This window comes from Oryctolagus cuniculus, chromosome 4 (genome assembly GCF_964237555.1).
Source record: "Oryctolagus cuniculus chromosome 4, mOryCun1.1, whole genome shotgun sequence".
NCBI lineage: Eukaryota > Metazoa > Chordata > Mammalia > Lagomorpha > Leporidae > Oryctolagus > Oryctolagus cuniculus.
Genome location: NC_091435.1, coordinates 53,185,992 through 53,203,581, shown reverse-complemented (window position 1 = coordinate 53,203,581; position 17,590 = coordinate 53,185,992). Strand labels below are relative to the sequence as shown.

The following is a 17,590-nucleotide window of genomic DNA, read 5'->3' as shown; positions in this document are numbered from 1 at the left end:
TTCTAAATAATTCTTTGGCATCAATTTCAGCCATGGCAGGAGCTGGATAAGTAGCAACCTTATCTGGAACATTTGTTACATTACATTGTATTACATGTATGATATTACATCACAGTACATTGTATTACATTAGATTCCTGTGACTGTCATTTCTACAAAGGCCTGAAAAACATGGCAAAATGAAGCCATCAATGTGGGTGAAGCTGAGGCTATAGGAAGTGAAGCAACTCCTCTGAGGTCACTAAGTGAAATTCACTCCCAAGCCTAATTCTAAGGGAAGGAGTCCTCTGTAGCACTCTGCAGGCAACGGCTGGCTCCATGTTTCCAAGCAGAGTGTCTCCTGATGGCTGCTGCTTCTGCTCCATGGCTGAGAACTAGCACACTTCAGAAAATTGCCCTCATGCTGCTCACATGACAAATGCAAATCAGTTGTACTCAAACTGTAGCCTGCTGAGCATTCTTGCATAAATACTTTAACCTTTTCCCAATTTTCACAAAAAGGAAATCTTTGTTCATTAAAGTCACAGAGTACCTTGATTCTAAAGTAGTATTTTCATCTGTAGTCCACAACTCATAAATGGCTCAGGAAATCAATATTGTATCATGATCAGAATATTTTTTTAAAACTAAATAGAACAGAATGCAGGGTATCTGGACTACAAAGGCTAAAAATGTTTTGTTTTTCTTATTAGAAATATGAGTACAGGACCAAGAGGGAAACCTGTTGGAGTGAGGTGGACACTATGGGAAACGGTGGCTTGATCAGCATAGCCCTGACTGTTAATGAACAAATTAATACATTATCCCTCTTGGTAGTTTTTTTATCTGTTCTACTTAATATGACTGGTTTAGATCTGTAATTGATGCACAGTTATTCTTAAGTGTTGAAAATTAACTGAAATGTGATCCCTGTTGAACATGGTGGTGGGAATGGGAGAGGGAAGAGATGTATGATTTGGGACATGCTCAGGCTGACTTGCCCCAAGTGGTGGAGTTGGAAGCATACCAGGGGATTCCAATTCAATCCCATCGAGGTGGCATGTACCAATGCCATCTCACTGTTCCAGGTGATCAGTTTCAGTTCACAGTTGGTCATGGTGGGGGGACTGGGAGTCAAAGGGAGCACATAGACAAGTCTAGTATCTGCTAACGCTAACCGATGGAGTAAATAAAGGGGAGAGTGATCCAACATGGGAAGTGAGATACTCAGCAGACTCATAGAATGGCAGATGTCCTAAATAGCACTCTGGCCTCAGAATCAGCCCTAAAGGCATTCGGAGCTGGCTGAAAAGCTCATGAGAGTATTTCAGGCATGGAAAGCCAAGACACTCTGGCAAAAGATCTCTGCGAGTGAGATCCCAGTGGAAAGAACAGGTCATCAAAGAAGGAGGTACCTTTCTCTGAAGGGAGGAGAGAACCTCCACTTTGACTATGACCTTGTCTAAACAAGATAAGAGTCAGAGAACTCGGAAGGGGAGAGGGAGTGGGAAAGGGGAGGGTTGTGGGTGGGAGGGACGGTATGGGGGGGAAGCCATTGTAATCCATAAGTCGTACTTTGGAAATTTATATGCATTAAATAAAAGTTTAAAAAAAAAAAAGAAATATGAGTACAGGATTCCAAAGTAAAATGAGATGAGAGATGGTTTAAAAAAAAAAAAAAAAAAGCTTTACAAAAACCTTTCTCATTGTGCAGTAGTCCAAATAGGACACACACCCAGGGATAGGTGACAAACATTGTATGCAAAAACAACTCGATGTGTGCACACTTTTCTTTAGAGAGCTGATTGATTTTAAAGGAATCTCGAAACCCAAAGCATTCAGAACTGATAATGGACAGGCACAGTATGACGGGAGAATTTTGTAAAGTTTGTGGTAAAATGGAAGTAACAGTTCATTTTGGAGCAAAAAATATTTGAAACCCACATGTAGTTTTCTCACATATTCCCATGAGCTCTTTGTAGAACCCTTTGTATATTTGAAGAAAGTATGAATTCTTAATGCTTAATGGAAAAAGGTTAAAGAGCCTGTGCCTGTTTTACACAATTAAACACGCCCAGACCAGGCTGTCATTTACTTCCTATTATCTTGAAGCATTGTGACCAGTAATCTGAAAGTCAGGGTGCAGTGGAAAAGAGCATTTGTGGTTGGAAGAGCAAATTCTCGGCAAGTACTGACAACCACAATGTGTAATGATTATTTACATTTTATGTAGTTCACTAACAGTAAAAAGAGAAAATTTCTAAGCACAAGATTTAACCTAGAGGCAAGGGGGGAAGAAACCACCAAAAAAAAAATAAATAGCAGTACAAATTAACTTGGGGACAAGGAGAAAAACAGAACCCCAAAGAATGTTTCTACTTTTTTATAATCAAACACAAATAGTCCTCTCCAATGTCACCTGTGTGAAAAGAACACTGGTTTGATTGAGTTCTTCAATGCTTTTTCTTAAAACACATGCAGAGCTCTAAGAACACAAATAGAGACAGGATATTCAAGCTCTTCCTTAAATTTGGGGCATCCACTTTATACTAAGATTCATAGGGGTAAGTTAAACAAGTATAGGAAATGATTAAAACAGCTTGAACATTCTGTATGCCACAGGGGTTTGTTTGGCTGGTTGGTTTTCATCTTGTGTATTTTTACCTCAGGAGGGAGGCAAAAGCTGGCTTTGATAAACAAGGCTGGATCTTATTTCTCCGCTTCATCTCCACAGGTGGAACCCTACAAGACAAAAATAGTGTCGGTCAGAAACCAGAACTGGGCAGCCCGCCCAAAGGGAAGCAAATGCCCTGGGAACCACTCAGTGCCACTACAGTTCCTCCCAGCAGCCCCTCGGGTCTGACAGGACCTCTTCCAAGTCCAGCAGCCCTTGAGGACTCATGGTCATAAGGCAGGGGACAGGGGGAAGGCCGAGATGCCCGGTGACCCAGAAGCGATACACAGAGCCGTGATTCAGGGGGCCCCGAGGGAAGACTAGAATTGCACACTGCGGAAGCCACACCAGGCTTGCTTCATATAAGCCCCTCAAAGCCTGAGAAACCAAACTCAGCTCAAGTGCACACATCAGGGGTATCTACTGGCAACAAACACCAGAAACACCTGCCCTGAGCAAGTCCCACAGACCCGGCCTTGTGATCCTGTGGATTCCACACGTCACACTGTTTGGAGCCCGCACCGACACAGGTTAGGCCCTTGTGCATCTCCTGAAAGGAGTACTTGTCTCCACAGTTTAAAGGGGTGTTGTCAAACATGACAGAGCCCAACAATTAAAATAAATGAAGAGGGTGTGGGGAGGCAGGATCTAGACTTAGCCAAGAAAAATAGCTTAACACAGGAACTTACTAATGGTCACCAGTTATGTAAAGAATCAATATATAAGAAGAAAATTGGTGAATTTTCTTCTATAATCAGCAGGATTAAAACAAAGAAATAGCCTAAATAAACACAACTTCCTGTCGTGTGTGTGTGTGTGCGTGTGTGTGTACAAAATCCCCCATAGTTAGAACTGCTTCATGTTCATATATAAGGCTAATAATGTCCTCATGCAGGGAAACCTCTTTTGTAAATGTCACAAATGGCAGGGACCCCTTGGGTTATATGTAGAGAAGATGCATAAACATGGTAGACCAGCACAGGAAGCCACAAAAACTGAATTACATTCAGAGGACAAAATGAGGTATATTATTTTATGTATAATTTGAAGTCAATTAAACAAAAAAACAAACTTTTAGGATATTGTAAAGACAAATTTTGGAATTTTTTTTTTCAAAAGGATAATTATCTGTCTGAGATAGCCTTTAAGGAAGCAAGTTCATGGCAGAAACACTCATCGGGGTGGTTTCCCACGGTACTTTCTGAGACTGGGGTAATGTGTTAGCTTAATTTGGACAGTCCTCAAATTCTGATGACAAAAGACTGTGCTGAATTCAGACCCTTTTCATTATCTTCTGTTTCATTCCCCTGTGACCAACAATAGAAATTTATAGGAAAGCAGCAATCTAGTAAGCTTTTTAAAGGCTTTCATTTCTATTTTTGTCTCCTACTACCAAGTGTGGGACAGAGACAGGATGTGACAGAGACAGAGAGATAAAGCCTTGTGGTACAGACTTCAAAGGGCTGTAGCCCGAAATTTAGGTCCAAAGTCTAAAACTTCAGGGCCAAACACATCCACTGGGCATTGGAGTTTTTCTGATGGTCACTTGCCTAACTCCCTTCCATGAGAAATATTAAAATTATTCAATCAAGTAGTGATGAAATTAAATGCAAACACATCATTTTTTAATCTCCTAAGCACAAGCTAAAAACATGATGTAGGACCTATTATTGAAACGCTGGCAAAAAAAAATACTGACCCTTTGTCTAAGACAGGAAGCTGCCATGTGGTTTATTTGGATTTAATTATGTACTACCACCCATTCAAGATCTAAAGGTCATCAAAACTTTTTTCTTAGCCGAAGGACTGACAGTGGGAAGGTTAAAAAACTTGGAGATGCTTTCTCTGCAGGAAAACTATCTGTGCCTCTTCAGTTTCATATGTGATATTTCAAGTCAAAGCTATTTAAAAGGATACGTATGTCACCATTTACCAAGTATTTTAAACAGAAACCATATGCAATGTCCATATTTTATCAACAATCTCTTATCCAAGCATTTTGGTCTCTAAAGTCAAGTTATCACTGAATTGTAAAATTACTCCATTAATTCAAAGGGATGAATAACCACATAATTAGAGAACGTTATGTCCCAAAGATGGTCAATCCCATCCTTTCCCTGGAGAGGCGAAAAAGGGCTTGCTTGCCAGTTTTTAAATTGTTACAGATATAACCTATAGGACACTAGAATGCTAAAATCTCAATTTATAAGGTAAATCTAGAGAAGAGTCAAAATGTTACAATGTCATAGGCTTTCTTTTTTAATAGGTTCCTCCAATACAGTGTGTGTGTGATGGGGGAATGAAAGAGACAGATAAACATAATTCCCAAACTAGTGTATAAATAGTAAAGTGAAACTTACCAGTTGGCATTTGTTCCCCATAATATACAATGCAGCACATAATAGAGGAAGACAGCACTCAGAAATATGGCCACGAGGTACCCTCTCATGGCTGGCCCACCTGAAACACAACAGGGAAGTCCAAAGACAAGTGAAGACTGTTAGGTAGATTCTCACAGTGACTCAAATATAAACACTAGTGAATAAGCATATATAGAAGGAATAGAAGAAATGATGTGGGCCTTTAATTTTGGAAATACTAAAAAATGTACAGAAAAAAAGAAAACATGTTTCTTCTGACTGTCCTCTTGTCAATGAATCCAACACAACATGAGAAGTTCTTATACCAATGTACAGTCCCATGGTTTTCAAGATAGGGGCTTCCCTACTACTTTCTCAAGTTAGGTAAGAAATAAAAGCAGCAAAGGATGGCCCAAGTGCTTGGGCACCTGCTCCCATGTAGGGGACTTGGACGAAGCTCCTGGCTTCGGATCAGCTCAGCTCCAGCCATTACAGCAATTTGGAGAGTGAACCGGGGATGGAAGACCTCTCTCTGTGTGTCTCTACCTATCTCTAACGCTTTCAAGTAAATAAATCTTTTAAAAAAAAAAAGAAAAACATTCCTTCAGAACAAAATTTTACACATCTGCTCCATATCCAAAACATTTTTCAGAAACACAGATGAATATTCATTTTGTCCCTCTCATCAGAAAGTGAGAGTACATACCTTAAGATGTGAATATTTCATCAGTACTTGAAATGACTTTTAAATTATATATATCCTATAATTTATATGATTCGATTTTCCAATTTTGAAAAGCTGAAGAAATAAAGCTACTAAAAATATTACCCATACCATCAATTTTTATATACTTCTAGATGACTGATTTAATTTTTCAACCTTAGCATGGTGTAGTAAGCCAAGTACTTGCTTGTTTCTGTTTTGAATTAACAGTATCATTCTTTGCACATTTGTAGACAGGCAAAAACATGGATATAACCCTCTCTAGAATGTAAGTGTCAAAAAAAAAAAAGAAAAGAAAAACATTATGGAATATATTTTGTAAATCTTCTAAAACACATCTGTTTAGTTCCATTTTTTTGCTTCAAAGCTAACTCTGAAATGTAATTAAATACAAAAACAGATTTAATATATGGTCCCATTACTGATCTATTTCAATGCAAATGACTTTAAATAGGTGAACCATTTCTCTGCCTGCCTGCCTGCCTCATCAAGTTTCTGGTTCCTGTGAACCATTTCATTGTGTGCCCCACTCCTCTCACTTCTACTCCTATCTATTAACTTTCAGCAGGGCAATTTAAACTAGCATATGTGAGTACAAAACATTAGATTATGCAATGTTGCCTCCCTTCAGTAGTGATTTCAAATAGGAATCTTAAAAGTAAACCACTCCCTTGCCTTCTTTAGTAGGATACTCATAAGCTAATCATACTCTAAGCTTATCTTAAACAAATTGGGCTTGGTTTTCTTAGAGTTGAGATCCTCTGGAGTACATGAGGGTGGGAGGCTCTTCTCTAGATAGTTCCAAACCCTAGTGATTATCTGACTTTTCCTGCTCTTTGAGGTTTGTTAGCTGGTACTTCTTCCTACTAGGGCAGCCACCATTCCCACAAGCCACTATTATAAATTAGTTAGAAAGGAAGGCTATGGCATGAGAAAGCAAATAAACAAATGAGTTAAACAAGCAAACTTCAGTGACACACAATTCTAATTTAGCATATATAATCCCCGTGAAGAGTTGACACTTTGGAAATCAGAAAATATGATTCATAGCCCAAGGCCAGATTAGGCTTGGTGGGGTCAGAGGTAAGTCAGTGCTTACCCAAGTGTGTTCACGTGGTTGAAAGTGAGAGCATTTCCTCTACCTCTTCGAGTTATCAGACTGTCCTGGAACGCAGTTTACTGTGGGCCAAAATAGTTAGTAACTACTTGCTTAAACACTCAAACATGTTATGCACCACCAAGAATAACAATTTATGCAAATGTCTAATAAGGATGCAACTTACCAGTATATTCAAAAAACATATTTACATATAAGATAGGATAGTGTATAAAGGTCTAAAGAAAAAAGTTGGTATTTACAATTCAGTTTACTTATCTATTCTCTACAACACATTCTCTGGGTAATTGATACATATTATCTTACAGAGCATGGAGGTGCAGGGAAGCAAGATTTCTGTTCTTTTATTGTCTTTGATTCACTAATAATGTGGCTTAACTGAACACAAAAAAGTTTGGTAGCACATTCTTTTTCCTTTTAAAAGCTAAAATGATACTGCTCTTGAAAAGCCATGATTTATATCATCTGAAAAAATTTTAGGAAGCTTAGCCACTTGTATTTCTGGAGCAACTTAAAGCTTTGATATTCAAGCTGCAAAGTAGGCGAGGGCCAGCAAGGATATCCTTGTGATAAACATATATGGTTCCTCTGCCTGCTCACAGGAAAATGTTTCTATAAATAAATGAATTCCCTAATTATATAATGCTATAATGCTAAAGCATTCAAAGGAAAACCATTTAGAACTTAATATGGGGTGCATGTCATTAAAAAAAAAAAGACATAAACAAGGCCCTTGAATATAGCTCTTGTTAGCAAGACAGGATGCAAGACCTTGACATTAAACATGACAGACACTCCTAAAATCAAGAGACCCTAAGACATCTTTTACCAACTGTATGTTACAAAGCTGTTACTCCTTTACAGTGTGGATAAAGGGCAGTGAGGGAGAGCAAGACTCATTGGAAAGGTCATATGTTCATTTCTTCTCAAACTATGTCCTGGATCCCAGCATATGAATAATCCGACATATGCCAAACCTTAATAGTTTTTCCCTCCTAGTTAATAATGAAAGTATGCAGAGTTTTAAAATTCATAAAATGTTGGTATTCCCTTCACTTCATTTAAGACTCAAATTTTGCTTGTTAAATGGTGTGCCTATTTGCTCCTTGAAGAACGAAAAAACTGAAGGCCATTTCAGATCACGTAATCAAAGGGAGACAGAAATAGACTTAAGGCCCTCCATTTCTTTCTTGGAGTTCTATTCTTAGTGTCATCTTGTTTCTCAAGATAAAAGGCATGCGGGAAACCCAAAAGAGACAGTTCTAATCTAAAACTTCCCTTGAGGTACCCAGCTGGCATCTAGTGTGTGGGAAGGAGAAAATCAGAAGCTGCTGGAGGGTGGGGCTCTAAGGCAGTGCAAGGGGCAGTACCTGCGGGGCTGAACCGCTACCTGATCTGGATGGCTATGGCTCAGGAGTGTGGATTTAAACACGCATCCTCCATTTTGACTCTCAGGTACACTAATGTATGAGAACCATGGAGGGGAAACATGCATTTGCGGAAGAAGTACACAGTCCACGACAGACTGTAGAGTAATTTTCCCAAGGAGAATGCGAGCACCATGACAACAATATGGTGTCTCCTCTATCATTTTATTTCCAACACTTCTAATAATATGGACACACAGAAGACTCTAAGGAGATAGCTGCTGAATATAGTTACATATCTCTCAACTGGATGCTTTGCATTCATGCTTTTCCCCTAAATGCCTAGCAGATGGCAAATGCCCAATGAATAATGGCTGAATCCAATCACTAACGTGTATGAGTTCTTGGCACGTGACAAATGCTTTTGGTATATTATCTCATGTCAGGCTGACAATCTCCCTGGGAGGGAAGTAATGAAGTCACAATTCCCACTTTCCAGTTAAGGAAACTGTAGCTCTGGTCTTTTGCACACCACACTAACCATTTCAGAACATGTCTTTTATTTCTTCATCCCACCAGCTTCTTACGCAGTATTAATTCTACAGATTGTCAAAATAGAGTTTTCAGGCTTCGTGATTTAAGCTTTGCTGAAATTCAGCCACAATACTCCGAGCACTCTTCTTCCCAGTCATGCTAGCATTGTTGTAAACACAAAACAATCCCTAGAGAATGACACTGGAAAATGGTCAGATTTTTATGTTGGGCCCTCCTAAAGCTTTTTCAAACCAAAGAAAGCTTGTTTTTCCAACCAGCTACAAACACACACACACACACACACACACACACACACACACACCCAGCAGCATGTTCAGCAATAATTCTGGAAACACTATTCCATTCATCAAGAACACACACCTTGTGGGTATCTCAACATTGTAAATACCAAGGCAGTCTGCCCTCCAGGTGCCGAGCACAGGCACGCCATTCTGTCCAGATCCTCTGTTCCCACTTCCTCTCAACCTAGCTACCAGTGTCCCATGATGCCATCTTCAGGCTCAGCCACGCCAAGCCCTGGAACAGATCCTGGCCAAGGAAATGGATCTTGAGGAGCTCCTGACTAGCAGCCTAACAATTAGGGCAAGTTGCTGTGGATTGCTTACGGGCCATGGACAGCTAATCCACCAAACCTGAGTTCCTGTGTCTTGTTGATGGGTCCTTTTTTGTTTGAGGGAGGGAGGGAGGGAGGGAGGGAGGGAGAGAGAGCGCGCTTCTGTCTGATGGGCCCTGCCAATGCTGGGAGCTGAGAACTCCATCCACGTCTCACAGGGTGGCAAGTATCCAATTGCTCGACCTATCATCTGCTGCCTCCAAGGGTCCGCATTAGAGGCATGATAGAGTCAGGAGTCAAAAACAGGTATTGAACCCACGTACTCCAATATAGGTCTGGGGCATCCTAATTGGCATCTTAATTGCCAGGCAAAATGCCTGCGCCAGGGATCCTTAAATTGTATCATTTCCAATGCCTGCATTCTTCTTTCTCTAAGCCACCCCATGAGGTTCACAGCCAAACTTCCAATTTTTTAATAACGACAATCCTAAACCTCTCCCCCATCCTCTCTGGGTCAAGGCCCTGCTTCCTCAGTGAAAAGGGCCTTATATTTTGCTACTAGATCTTCACTCTTACAGCACACAAAAATAATTGGCAATCACTTGCATCTTTATGTGAATTAGAACAGTACACCCAGTTTGGCTCCACATTGCCCTGTGGGAATCTAATATCTAGTCTCTTGGCAGCTGCTAGATGCCAGGTGCCCTGTTCACACATCACCTCCACACCCTTACCAGGTGATCCTGGGGACACCTGTGTCCACTCAGCCCCTGGAGAGGCCCTCTTCCTATGAGGCCTCTACCTGTCCTTTGCTAACACTGAAATACACTCAATTGTTTGTGTCCATGGCCAACAGATCTCAAACACCTTGCCTTCCCTCCTCTTGGTACATATTGCCAGTTCGCAATCATTCTCTGTTAACCGCATCATCATGTGAACAAAACAACAACAGATTTTCCAGCGCTAGCCACACATGAATGTCTAGATTTGGGGGGCTGAGCCCCATGAGTCTCCTAATCCTAGTCTTCTCAGAACTATCCATCTCCATATAACCCAAATCTTCAAGGAGAAACACAGGACTTCCCAGTGACAAATGTAAAAGCCCCAATGGCCACCCGATTTCCTGTTCTTTTAAGAAGGATCCGTACTACTAATTAGATGGGAGAAATGTGTGTAGGTAGTCTCATTAACACACTAGGGACTTCCAGCCTCCAGCAACAATGCTCACAGAAATAACCGCACACTTTAAGTACTTGCTAAATGCCCAGCCCAGAACCATGCGCTTGTCCACATAATAATGAAAGCAGAGCGACTATCACACATCCCCGTGCCAGAGACATTTAATTCCCAGAGCAGTGACCAGAATTCAATTCCATCTTATTTCAAGGACTGTTGCTTTAAATTATACATTATAAACAACCATAATTATGCTTTTTAAAAATACAACGGTGTAAACTTAAAAATGTATTCACTTACCACAGTTAATATGAATCATATTCACTTAAAGATGTATTTTAAAAATAAGACAAGGGGATGATACACATTAAATGTATGCATTTAGTAAAGCAGTCATTTAGAAAGAACATGCAAAAGTACTCATGTCACAATTAAAAAGTAAATCTTCAGGAATCACTAGATTGGTTCAGCTGGCTGAAAATTGTCACTGCCATAAGAAATAAAGAACTGCACACACAAGGGCTGGAATTGTAACACAGCCAGTTAAGTTGCCTCTTGTTACATCGGCTCCCATATCAGAGTCCCAGTTGGAGTCCTGACTGCTTTGCTTCCCAGCCAGCTCCATGCCAATATGCCTGGGGAAGTGGTAGGTGATGGCCAAAATACTAGGTTCTGGGCTTTGGCCTGGCACAATCCTGGCTGTTGTAGGCATCTGAGGTGTGAACCAACAGATGGAAGGTCTCTCTCTTCTCTCTCTCTCTCTCTCCCCCCTCCTCTCATTCTACCTTTTGAATAAACAAATAAATCTTCTTTTAAAAAAAGCAGAGTTAATCAATATAATATTAACTCAAAAAAGCTAAATTTAATCAGGTTAGGAGCTACTATTCTACAAAATTTTAACAATCTGATATTACTGGGTAAATAGAACATTATCATTTGATTTATGCCTCCTAAAAATGGATCTACATAGTTTCAACAGACTGGACCAATTGTCTATATTCTGACCTGGTTTTCAATACACGGCTGTTCTCTTTCTGCATAGCAGAGGCAGAACATGTGTGATTCCCTTCCTTCCCTTTCGCCAGTTCTCTTACTAATGCAGTGATGGGCAGCTACTTCTCACACACAAACCCATACCCTTCACTTTCTGTCTTTGCAGAAAAGCAGTGCTTTTGCCAGACTTCTTCCTTTGCATATGTAGTCAGATCTTGGCACCTAATTGAAGCTAAACTCTTTCTGCCAAAGCAGATGACCCAGTCTTCCCCAGAACATGTCCTGTGCTCACTGCAAAGAATAAAAAAAAAGGAGAGAAATGACTTTTCAGCAGAATTTTGTTTTTCAACAGTGCAGCTGTATACACTAAAATCACTCAACTAATAGTAACTACACCGGATGCTAGTAATAAATGAACTAGAGTTCCTGTTTTCAAGATCTCTCCTTTTAGACTCTGCTCAATTGCAAGTACACAAGGAAGCTTTTAGAGGAACTTCTTATGCTCCTACTATTTATTCATATTTTCTCCCAGTAACTCCTTTCTTCTCCTAAAGTGGAAAATTTCTGTTTCCTTATACTATTATTCTACTGAAAAAAGTCTCCAAGAAGTATTTCCTATTGTTAATAGGTAGTGATTATGATTCATTTTTACCATCAACTTTACTGAGATAAAAATTTTATATAAAACTCACCACTTTTTACATGTGCAATTTGATGATTTTTGGAAATGTACACAATCACGCAACCACCACGAAAGACATGATACTAAACATTCCCATCAACATCAAAAGTTCCTTTCACCCACTTCCTTGCTCCTAGCAATTTCTCACTAAAGTTTTGCTTTTTCTAAAATTTCATGGAAAAGGAATTATACAGTATATATTTCTGGATTCTTTCACTTAGGATAATGCTTTGCAAAGCATTGCTCACTTTGTTGCTAGTACCAGGCATTTGTTTCTTTTTATTAAGTAGTACATCATATGATTATACCACAATTTGGTTATCAGTTCACCAGACAACAGACATTTGATTGCCTTGCAGTTTTTAGTTAGTATAAATAAAGCTGGATTGAACATTCAAGTCTAACACTTCAGGTGGACATATTCATGTTTTCATGGGTGGTAAAGTAAATGTATGGGCTTATAGAAAAACTTTATATTTCATTCTGGTGCTTATTTTTTAAATATATTCAATATTCATTTGATAGGCAGAGTGACAGAAAAAGATCTTCCATCTGCTGGTATATTCCCCCAAATGGTCACAACAGCCAGATACGGGCAAGGAAGAAGCCAGGAGCCAGGAATTCCATCCTGCTCTCCCACAGGTGTGGCAGGGACCCAAGGACTTGGGCTCTCTTCCACTGCCTTCCCAGGCACATTAGCAGGGAGCTGGATCAGCAGGGAGTAGCCAAGACTCCAGTATATGATGCTGGGGTACGTAAGTGTGGCTTAATATGCTGCACGCCAATGCCATCCCTGGTCCCTGGTGCCTATTTTTTAAAGAACACATTTACTTCAATCTCTTGGCTATAGCAAAAAAAAAAAAAAAAAAAAAAAAAAGAAAGAAAAAAAAGAAAGAAAATCCTCTGCCTATAACAAGTAAAATTATTGATGCTACTGAATAACACAATTCACCCACCAAGATAAGCACTCTCAATCTATTAATATCAATACAATAGAACATACACTTACACATATACATAATGCATATGTACTCTTGGATATAAGAAACAGAGCTCCCAGCCTGGTGAAGGAGGCAAGTTATATTGTTTCAAAATAATTTTGATTATGCTAGGAGAAGTAAAACAAAGTGTGGTCCATGGACCAGCAGTAATGGCATCACCTGGGAAGCTGGCAGAAGTGCGGAGTCTCAGACCCTCCCTCTGAGCCACCGAGTCAGGTCTGTAGTTTAGCAAGATGCCCAGGAGATGTGTGCATGACAGCACTGCTGGAGAAGTCAGAGAAAGAGGACGCATTCCCTTCTGAGGGGGTCAGGCTGCACAGGAAACAGTTCTCAAAAGGAACTGGAAGCTTCTATGTTGTCAGTTACATATTGAAAAGTCCTACAGCTTGACCTTTTAAAATGTCCAATCAGCAGAACTTTCTCAGAAAGTAGTCAGATCCTTTGGAAAAAAAAATGGGTGACTTTGAGGGAAATTTCCCTCATTGTTCTAGGGTATGTTTGTGGTTTCTTCGTGAATTCCCTGGACACGGTCCTTCCAATAGCATTTCCAGTCTTAACCTTCTATCTGCCACCAGAAACACTGACACTGATGGGGTTTTTGAGAGGAAATATGTCTGACTGCTTTCTTCGCACGACACACTCTTACTTCCACAACTCCTAAAAGTACCAGCTAATCACCAGCCAAGTGTTTACATGATCATTTGCAATTATTGCTGTTCACTTGGGCCCAAGAACTACAGATTTCAGAGCTGGAAAGGACAGAAAAGTGGGGGGTATTTAGATAGGGTCAGGCCCCATGCACCCTATTACAGGAGAGCCAGCCATGATTTAAAAAACAAAAATTCAACTTGTCAAAAGTAATAGTGGAGTTGGTAGCACAGGAGAATACTTTTCCATGGGCTTCCATTCAGCACAATTGCTGTCTCATCATGGGTGCCCAGTATTTACTCATTGATGAGAAAGTAAGCAAGCCAGTGAAAGAACGGATGAAAACCTCTAAACCCACTCTGCCTGTGCTTTTAGCTCTCCCTTCATCTTCCCTCCCAAATGCAGGTGTTCAAGCTGTTATCTTAATCATGTTGCCTAAACCCATGCTCTCATTCCTTCTCACCTCAGCTGCCAGCAATGACCTCTAATCCATCTCTTTAAATCAGCCCACATGCTGTATGTGGCATAAAATTCTCAAAGCACAGCTCTCACATTGTCATCCATCCCTAAGAAGACTTTCCCTGACCTCCTGCTGCCTGCCAAATAAACATCACTTAAGCCTACAATTAAGACTTCCATAAGGGCAGGTGTTGTAGCATAGCAGGTAAAGCCACAGCCTGAAGTGCTGGCATCCCATATGAATGCCAGCTGCTCCACTTCTGATCCAGCTCTATGCTGTGGCCTGGGAAAGCCACAAATGCTTGGTTCCCTGCACCTGCTTGGGAGACCCGGGAGAAGCTCCTGGACCCTCTGGCCATTACGGCCATTTGGGAAGCGAACCAGCAGATGGAAGACACTCTTTCTCCCCCTACGCGGCCTCTGCCTTTCAAACAAGTCTTAAAAAAAAAAAAAAAAAAAAAAAAGACACCACTTGGGATGCCCCCATCCCATATCAGAGTGCCTGGGTTAGAGTCCTAGCTCCACCTGCAATTCCAGCTTCCTGCTAATGCAAGCTCTGGGAGGCAGCAGATGATGATCCAAATTCTTGGGTCCCTGCCACCCATGTGGGAGACCTGGATTGAGTTCTAGCCTCCTGACCTTGTCCTGGCCCAACCTCAGCTATTGCAGGCATTTGGAGGTGAACCAGCTGAAAGAAAATTAATTCTCATTCTCTCTCCCTCTCTTTCTGGCTTTCAAATAAAATGAATAAACTGTAAGAAAATTTTTTTAACATTACATTTCTATTACTGTAGTACCTATTATTTTTGCTCATTCATTCTAACATTTCAAAGTGTCTTGGGCAGGAATCCTTACTTATCTGATTCTGAATATAAAATGAATGGCATCCTAAAAAGCAGTTCATTGGCAAAACTCATCTATTAGAATTAGATGTTAGTTCTGCTGAGGGAAACCACACCTTTTCATGCTTTTCATAATGAAACTACACCGAGGCTTAGTAGAAATAACAAAAACCTGATTTGTAATAAGAATTTTAAATGCAGTTCTTAAAACAAGAAATGAAATCAAGAACTCTACAAATAATCTCATTTGGCAAACACGTTCCATCTAATACTTTCATTTAGATCCATTATAATGTTGAAAAGCATTCAAATATTGTATCTTAGACTTAAAAGCAAATATTGTGGTGACTCAGCGTGACCAACAAGGAAAGGATAAAGCTAGAATATTTGCCAGTCCTAAACCAAAGAATAGGGGTAGAAGAAGAAACACAATGCAACAAATGTCAATAAAAATAGTTCAAATATACTTAATACTTAACATGACAGGATGATTCCAAATCCTTAGATGGAGAATTCTTTTAATCCTCCAAACCACACTTTAAGAAAGATATTATTGTCAACTAGAGCATACATATATAAAGGCACTAAAACAGAAGTTATCACCTACCCAAGGACACCCAGGTAGCAAGCTGCACACATAGGACTTAGATCAGACACACACCAGAATCCATACTCTTCATCATTATTCCAATCTCAAAATGCTTCCAGCTTCTTCATGCAGGAAAATGTGAAAGTTGACAGGAAAAGCAGTTCCACAAATCATCTAGATGATTATGGGCCTGAATACAATTAAATTAAAATGCTGCAGGCAGTAGAAAACCAGAGCACCTGGTCCTACCCCCAGCCTCGGCTCATGGCAATCAAGAATTCCCTTAAGTCTAATGGCTCAGGACTGTGACGGAAAAGGGTTTTGAAACCACCATGAACAATCTCATTGTGAACAGGCAAGAGCTCAAGAGATTCCCAAAAGTTAGATCCCAAGACTAAATTAGCCATGGGCATGTAAAACATAATGTTCTCAGGCAGTAAGTGCCCTTCACAAAAATATCTCCAAACAAAACTCTAGTGTAACAGATTTGTGAGTAGAAAAATTGTTCTCTGGTGAAGCCCCAAAGAATCAGAAAGACTGCATGGGTGTTCATGGGCAACACATGTAGTTAATTGTGAGTGAGCATTTGAGCACTAGAATGTTCTCAGAATCAAGTTCCAAACTGGTCCCTGAACTTGGTGCATGGGGTTCCAGGAACAGTAAGGAGAATAATCCTAAAAATTATAGTAAGGTACTTGGATGAAATTACTGTTCATTGTTGCACTTCAGAGGAAAGTAGAAGTAATTCTATTGAGAATAGCAGGTGCAGAGAGGGCCTCCTGCCCATCGCTTGTTAACCACAGAATTTCTACAATTATTTGTGATGCCAGAAGTTCACATTTTATCTCCAAAATCGTCTTATTCCTTACTTCTGTATTGGTTTAGTACTGTCCTACAGAAGGCCTGTTCAGATTGAAAATAAAACACTTAGCACTTCCTTAACTCCACTTTGGAATACACTGCAAAGGCTCTAGTTCCATCTACAGTCTCCTAAGCTCTCTGGCCACCTGTAAACCTGTAAGAGAAAATTACAGGCCACTGTCTACACAGGAGAGGGATTTGCTTTTTAACATCACTTGCGAGCTATGGAAACACTGAAGAACAACATTTCGGTTGTCTGAAGTTAGGACAACAGGCATGCTGCCTTCGCTTACCTGCACTTGGAGGAATCTCTTTCCCAAAGGCCCTGGCTCCTGAAGGTGACGAATATGGTAAGGACGGACCAGGATGCTGTCTGCTAAATGGCTGGGGCTTCTCTTCTAGAAATTATCCAAGACCAGGAACTACACTGCTTCTTCACTTGCAAGGGCTGAAATGAAACACACACACACACAGAGCGTACTTGTAAGAGTGACTCAGCTACCTGAGAAACTTACAGCCAGGAAAACATTGTAGGAAAACACTGAGTAAACTCACTTCTGATCTCAAAAAAAAAGCTTGATAGGATAATGTAATTACCGAACGAAATCCAGCAGCCAGACCCACAGCACATATTACATTACTGTCATTCATGACTGGTTTTCCAAAGGATCCAGCCCGGTCTCCTTGAAAGAAATAACATATCCAGCTCAATGAATCCAAAGCACCCTGGTAATGAAAGAACCATCTGTCCTATTTTCCAGCGTCTCTCCACATACACACAGCTTTATTGTTAAAATGCAGAGGTGAGAGAAGGAGTCAGTGCTCTGAAAACCCTCAGAAGAGGAAGGAAAGAGGGGACAGGGAGGATGAGAATGAGGTCAGAGAGAGCAAAAACATGTAGAAGAGAGTGAAAAGAAGGAAGCGTGGGTGAATTATCAGAATGGGTTGTGGATCATTTCCTCAAAAAAAAAAAAAAAAAAATTCAAACTGCTCCTGCCCCAGCTGCTGCA

The 17,590-nt window shown here is 40.3% G+C and overlaps 1 protein-coding gene across 22 annotated transcripts in view; it reads right to left on the bottom strand.

Moving 5' to 3' along the window:
• ST3GAL6 (ST3 beta-galactoside alpha-2,3-sialyltransferase 6) overlaps nucleotides 1-17,590 on the bottom strand; it is a 69,417-nt gene that overhangs the window by 24,510 nt on the left and 27,317 nt on the right. For 10 of the 22 annotated variants that reach the window (XM_070071954.1, XM_070071967.1, XM_070071969.1 and 7 more), the window contains exons 2-4: nucleotides 16,874-17,028; nucleotides 5,014-5,113; nucleotides 2,644-2,721 (exon numbers count right to left, since the gene is read on the bottom strand). In XM_070071954.1, coding sequence (XP_069928055.1) covers nucleotides 2,644-2,721; nucleotides 5,014-5,102 — 167 coding nt within the window. In that variant the 5' untranslated portion in view covers nucleotides 5,103-5,113; nucleotides 16,874-17,028. Of the gene's footprint in view, nucleotides 1-2,643; nucleotides 2,722-5,013; nucleotides 5,114-6,836; nucleotides 6,917-8,762; nucleotides 8,944-15,737; nucleotides 15,910-16,873; nucleotides 17,029-17,590 lie in introns of those variants that run through there. The other 12 variants (XM_070071958.1, XM_070071962.1, XM_070071953.1 and 9 more) reach the window with 5 other exon arrangements.